General features: G+C 38.1%; 1 protein-coding gene across 1 annotated transcript in view; it reads left to right on the plus strand.

The window, feature by feature from the left end:
- Positions 1–7,270, plus strand: part of ncor2 (nuclear receptor corepressor 2) — a 186,402-nt gene that overhangs the window by 96,893 nt on the left and 82,239 nt on the right. Inside the window, exons 5-6 of the mRNA XM_016485508.1 lie at positions 5,042–5,233; positions 6,733–6,846. Coding sequence (XP_016340994.1) covers positions 5,042–5,233; positions 6,733–6,846 — 306 coding nt within the window. The remainder of the gene's footprint in view (positions 1–5,041; positions 5,234–6,732; positions 6,847–7,270) is intronic.

Genomic DNA, 7,270 nt, shown 5'->3' on the forward strand with positions numbered 1-7,270 from the left:
CTGAAATATATAACAACTTTTAATTTAAGTGATTTTAAAACAATCTTCACATAAACTATATTATATATGCATAAACTATACATATTAATCTTTATTCAAGCTATAAAAGTTAATCAGCGACTAGAAAAGTCCAAGGATTTCTCTTTTTCTTTTGATCTTTGATTTACGTCAGTGACAGACTTCAGCAGGTTTCACTTTAAAATCAGCGCTGTCTCTTTAAAACCTGATGCATATGACGCGGATCTGACACATATCCGATTTTCTCACAACTCTTTAAGGTCATTTAAGACTTTATAACTAAAACTACGTTTACAAAGTAACTCTCCAAAACCGTGCATTTTGACATAATTGTGTGCGATTTCGTGCGTTGACTCGCTACTGGTGAGCTGTCTGAAGCGGCTCAGCATATGTGTACAGCCGAACGCACAGCCTTTCAAACTATACTTCACTGCACCGTTTAGGCGGCGTAACCCCAGGTATGTGTCAGCACATTCTCGGGTTATGAAGAATAAAGAAGGGAAAAGTTAATCTTCCGAAATGAAGCAGCAATATCGTCTCAGGTAAAAGTTAGTAAAAACGAGTCTATTGACAAGCAGACTATCACACTGCTCTGACCTTATCAGCCCATTTGTATCCTATTATTTGATTCGCTCTTGTCGCTAATGACAGAACAGCTAACCAATCACGATGATCTTGTCTTCGAAATAGATTCTTTTATTCGCTTACTTCAGAAACAGCGAATCTCTTGTGTATTTTTATCAGCCATGTCAATATGGGGCTTAGAGGCAGAACTGTGTGTGTGTTAGTGGAAGCCATTGTGCAACAGTTATTAATTAGTAATGAATCTGACCTAGATGTGATGGTTGAGCGGTTGAGGATATTTACATGAGGATTTGAGCGCGTTTGGGTGAGAGACAGACAGCGGGACGTTTAAAAGGACACTCAAGTCAAAGTGGACAGAGGAAATCTCTCATCCTCTTTATATAAGAGCTGTCACACTCGATGACACTCATGAAACTGAGTGAGTGGAACTGAAAGCTCAGGGAGGAGAAGTCTCTCACACACACACTGGTATGTGTTGTGTGTGCGGTTTTCAGCATACCTGCAGCACTCTGACAGGTGTGAACCAGCACGTCTGTGTCTAATGGCTTGTTACAGCTCAAGGTGTCAGATGACTTGTGTTACCCTTACATTCTATGATTCATAGACGTTTTATTGAGTCAGAGCTCAGAACTGGATTTTACATGTTCTTCACATACTCTTGAACGTTCGTCAGACTCTAATGTACGTCTATCCTGGGATGAACAAGGATTCTGAAGAAATTACGAATGGCATTTGATCCTAGGGTGTTTTGTGTGGTTGTTTGGGAGTTGCTTACTGGGCTAGGCAAAGGCTCCACCTTTAGGTCTTTAGATGTGTTTTGAATCCAGTGTAAAATGGGATTGACCTGGCAAAAATCAGATTGCTAAAACCCCATTTGCACTGTCAGTGGCTTTGTTGCTGCGTGTTGGCAGTTGCTTGGTCGCTAGTAGTCATTCCTAGTTCTGGGTGCCCTAGTTATGCTTTTTACTGTGATGTTTTGAGGGATCATTCATGTCTGTAACATGAAACGGTGCGTGAAATGGGTCTGCAACAGATATGAAATGCGAATACACTAACATACGTGCTTGTATGTCCACAGTGGAGAGATGTTTAGCCACAGCTGTTGTCATGGCAGCTGAGAGCTTTCATGTAGAACGAAGTGGTGGAAATGTCACCAGAATGCATAATCCATAATCACACAGTCAAAATATCACTGCATTTAAGTAGTTCAGCAGAAATGTCTCACACCATGTGATCTGTGAATTTTTTTTCTTGAGGATTTTGTAGTGTCATAAGATTATTTTATGTCTTGAATGTTTGTTTTGAAAATGAGTTTGTACTGTCGAGGTCAATTTTATTAAGGTTTTTGAAAAAAGTCTCTTATGGTCACTCTATGAAATCTATTTTTGTCTATTTATTTTATTTTATTTGTTTCAGAATATTTTCTGAAATCAGTCGTAATGGTTTGTTTAATGGTTTATTTTAATGGTTTATATTATAAAAGGATGTCTAAACAATTGAATACACAAAAATCCAGCAGTAATAGTGTGCTATGAAATGTTTAATTTTTCTGCATAAAACTCTGATATATATAGTCGTTTAATTTTTGGTAAGCAAAGTGCTGCCCAACAGAGGTTTACAGTTGAAATTAAAACAGAGATGAAAAAGTGAGACACAAAAAAAAAAGATTTTAATAAAATGAAATTTTGCAATCATCACACTTGCTCATTTTGCATTTTAATATTCACAGTCATTTGTTCCTGTGATGGCAAAGCTGAATTTTCAGCATCATTACACCAGTGTCACATGATTATTCAGAAATCATTCTGATATGCTGGTTTACTGCTCAAGAAACATTTCTTATTATCAATGTTGAAAACAGTTGTGCTGCTTGGTATTTTTGTGGAAACTGTAATGTGTACTTGTTTTTAGGATTCAATGAATAGAAAGTAAAAAAAGAACAGCATTTGACTAATTTAATGCATCTTTGCTGAAATTATTATTTTTTAAATCTCACTGATCTTAAACTTTTGAACTGTAGTGTGCACTTACTGGTGACTCTCTTTCAGCCTGGACGACTTGGTTGATTGATAAATGAATAGGTCTCGCAAATGCACTTATAGGTGGTAAATAAACTTGAATGTGTGTATGTTTGAACAGCATTTCATAGAGAAATAAACTGGGATAAGCACTCAACACACCTTTAGTTCACATACACACACCACACCTTTGTCTCTGCCCCACTTTAACCCTGCAAAAAGTCAGTCTGTGTGTGTTGGTACTTGTATCTGTCTGTGTGAGGGTTACTGCAGTGCATATCCATGTCTTAGCTCTCAGGTTTGTGTTTATGTAAAGCTGCTTGGGGTTTTAATTCTCATACACACATTTCTGATTCTTGGTTGGTTCTTGTTACTGAGACTTGGCAGGATTATAGTGCTTGTCCTTGAAAGTAATTGTGTGGGGTTAACAAGAGAAAGGAAAATTTGAAATCGCATCATATGACCCCTTTAAAATAGCTAGGCAGAGATTCTATTTAAAACACGTGTTTAAAGGGTTTCGCAATGTAGCCAATCACAGACTCAGCTGTGTATTTCTGGAACGCAATGGCCAATCAGAGGTGATTAAGTTAGAATCCACTCACCGCAGTGCTGAAATTGCGTGCTCCCGAATCCTCTCATTTTAACACACGAAGTGTAAACATTGTGAAAGATTCATTGTGCATATGTTCATTGTGTTATAACAGAGCTTTATGAGATAGCGATTAACTGAGATGTCAGCTTTTAGTGATAATAAAGGAAGCGCTGCTCGCATACTGCCATGCCAAACAATGCACGCAGCAGCCCATGCTTGCTTTTATGTTAAAAATAACAGTGGTTTGTGAATGTTGATGCTTAGCCTTAATAACAAATATTTTATCGGGAGCATTTATGCTGGGATGTTGTGGATCTTAGATGTTACAGAACCATTTAATGTAAATTTCTGATGTACTGAAAAATATTCTATATAGATTACTTTTATGCGGGCTGGAGCGGGACAAAACATGAATGTCGCGGGCTGGAGCGGGCCCAGATAAGATATTTTTCGGAAAAATCCGTCCCGCGCAGGTCTCTAGTTTGGAATGCCTCTAGGAATGTGTTTTGAACATTAGCAGAGCTCTCAGGCTGTCCTTGGACATTTGGGCTTTGTCTCCCTCTTTCAATGGACATTCTGGAATTGGGGCAACACATTTTAATTGTCAGGGGTTTCATAAAGATGAGATTAATTATGTGCCGTCTACTGTGCCGTAAGTTATAGCCTAAATCTATTTAAATGTAATTTCATGTTTAAACAATGGTGGTGGTGGTCGTTGTTGTTGTTGTTATTATTATTATTATATATTTTTTATTATTATATTTTATATTTAGTCTTGTTCTTTTTTGTTGTTGTTGTGTGATTGTGTCCAGTTCATGCATCTGCCTGAGTGATCTTTAAGGGGCAGTGAGAGAGAGAATAGCAGACACCCTCCCTGAACACTACTCTTATGTAACATTCTTTTCATGTGAGAGAATGAACCTAAAGGCTCTTTACCACACTTTAAACTAGCTGAATATTCAATAGCCTTAACCACTGATCTGCTGTGTGTACATTCACCAGTTTATTATAAGAGGTGAGGCTTTTACCGCTAAACAGTCTCAAAGCGGTACTGTGTTGTATGGTTATGTTTTTCATAGTTCTGAACGAGAGAAGAACGAGTGCATTGTATCTATTTCCAGGAACCCAAAATGTCAAAACCTTGAAATGCTGAATAGCATTAATTAGTGGTGCTTGCCAAGGCATGCATCACTATTGCTATTGCTCATGCTTGAGGTTAGGGGTTTGTTTAAATCCCCAAACCTAAGCATGAAACCTTGAAACGTGTTTATGCTGTGGACTTGAAGGAGTTCTTAAAAGATGCGGCTTGTTTTAGTGTGGCTTATTTTTACCTGGTTGTGATAAAGCAAGTAATTTAAGATGTGATGATGGAAACCTTTTCATTTAATCATGTAGTAGATAAACTACCATTCAAACGTTTATTCAGCAAGGACACATTAAAGTGATCATTAAATTGATGAAAAGTGACTGTAAACATTTGTTACAACAGATTTCTATTTCAAATAAATGCTGTTCTTTTCTAGTTCTATAAGCACTATATATATAGTTTTTTTTTTATAGTTATAGTATTTTTGTTTCCACAAAAATATGAAGCAGCATAACTGTTTTCAACATTGATAATATTACGAAACACACTTGCTACCGAATAGCAGATTGCTAGCAACCACAAGTCATCCTATATGGAATTGTTATGATTCTAAGCAGAAGTAAATGTTTTATATGGTAAATGTTCATTAAGAGGAAAAACCATTTGAAACCATAACTTTTACAAACAAAATAAAGCATTTACCAGGTCTGAATGAGTACAATGTTGTGTGTGTTTATACAGGAGCACAGCAGCAGCAGTAGTTCCATTGGAAAGATTGAGCCCATCTCTCCCATAAGCCCAGTGCCCATGGAGCCCGGCTTGGACCTGGTTCCCTCTCGCCTCTCCAAAGAGGAGCTAATCCAGAACATGGACCGGGTGGATCGGGAGATCACCATGGTGGAGCAGCAGATCTGTAAACTGCGTAAAAAACAGGTAACCTTCACCCCAGCTATCGTAAAGCTGAATAGATTTGGATAGGATCCTAGAATGCATTTTCGTATATTTTTTTTTTTTTTCAGAAATAGTTGGCCTTCTAAAATAAGCACCAGGACCAGTTTGCAAAGCGTTTTATTTAGATGAAGACAAGGATTTCTTTCTAAGTACAGCTTTCAGAGCTGCAATAAGTAGATGCTTTTCATCCGCAGTGCAGTTAGTGTTATGTAATCTGGACACTCTAGTGTAGTAGCAATAGTAGATGAGTGTGTGCGGTGTGATGATTGTGTGGTTATTGCCTCAGCAGGCCACACGGCTACATACACACTTCCTCTCTTTCCTCTCGGTCTTCTTCCCTCTCTCAGTTTCTTCTCCCTCTCTCTTTTTTCTTGCCAGTGCCATTAGTCAGTGGTCTACTTCAAGCATTAATGCAGCAGTATAATTTTAGGTCACTTATTTCAGTGGAATAATTGCATCAAGTATATTCGCCTATTTTATGTCTTTTAATTTGCACAAGAGTAACTGTATGCATTATAAGGTTGCATTAGAATGTATTCTCAGATATTTCTAGTCATGATTATCAGGGCATTGCAGAAAATACATAAGCAGACCCCGTCGTCTTGTAAAACAGACCCCCTCATTCACTTGAGGTTTTGGAACGTGTCCAAACCGCTGCTCAATAAATCGAAGCCACCTGCACTCCATGGGCTAGTCCATTGAGGGGGTGATGGAGGATAGGAGAGGCAGTGAAACGACTTAGAGTCTGAGTGGTTGTATAAGTACAGTCACGCTACCAAGAAAAATGAACCTCTCCTCATCTGCCCCTCAACCCCATACTGTTTTCTTCTGAAAGATTTGGCATCTTTTTTCAGTGAGGTAACAGACCCCATCCATCGCTCTCCTCTCCCCTTAGGTTTCCTCCAAGCATTAAAACATCTGGGGCAATTAAATGGTACGGTAAACTTTAACGTAAAGCGAGGGAGTGATGGAGAAAAGAGAGAAGTGAGAATATCAGATTACCGTGTGTTTGACTGTCTGCGAGGGCGGCGGGACGGCTCGTTTATTTTCTTTAACTCTGCGCGCGCATTGGATTGGAGCCAGAGCTTCTGGGTTTCTGTGTGCATCTGTGTATAAGCTGTGAAATGATTGTTGATCATCAATCTTTGACTATAGTCTCGCTGACTCTCTTAGCTAAAGCATTAGTGCTCCTCAGCCAATCAGAGAGCTTTTCTGATATTAGCAGTGCTTCTGATGTGGAGATAGTGTTAATATTAGCCCACGTAATATTGCATTCTTGTTGTGTCTGGCTTCTTATTCTAGCAGGGTTGCATTAGTCCTCTTTTATCAGTATAAATAACTAAATATTAATATTGTATTAATATATAAATATTGAAATATATTTCAATATAGTTCTTATTTTATTTTTTAACCTTTGTCACTGTTGATTTATAGCAGTCAGGATTGTTAGGAAGGTCATACCCTGCTTTTGTTTTTTTTAGCAACAGCTAGAGGAAGAAGCTGCGAAACCCCAGGAGCCAGAGCGCACCATCTCACCTCCACCCAGTGAAGCCAAACACCGCAGCCTTGTCCAGATCATCTATGATGAAAACAGGGTGAGAACAAAAAACACTGAATCTGATTACATATATGCGCATATATATTGCATTAGACAAGTACACATAAATGTTAAACAAACATTGGTGTTAGGAGAAGCTCATCTGTGAACAGAAGCAGATAAGTCGAACAGCTGTGACAGATCTTAATGAGAGAAGCGAGCTGTTAAATGTGTAATGAGGTGCTGCAATCGATTGATGGTAATATTGTTAATGGCAAAGTTGTACATATTTCTTAATTTTTCTAAAGACAGAATTGGCGTTTTACCATCATTACCATCAGTGTTGCATAGTGTAAACAGTAAAAGATTAGACATTATTCCTTGACACTTGTCCAGTACATTACAACTGAAAAAGTCAATACAACTAATACAGAAAATCTACAAATTTCGATGTGAGTAGCATACCATTCAGGCTCCTTTGG

This window comes from Sinocyclocheilus anshuiensis, unplaced genomic scaffold (genome assembly GCF_001515605.1).
Source record: "Sinocyclocheilus anshuiensis isolate Anshui unplaced genomic scaffold, SAMN03320099.WGS_v1.1 scaffold213, whole genome shotgun sequence".
Lineage (NCBI taxonomy): Eukaryota > Metazoa > Chordata > Actinopteri > Cypriniformes > Cyprinidae > Sinocyclocheilus > Sinocyclocheilus anshuiensis.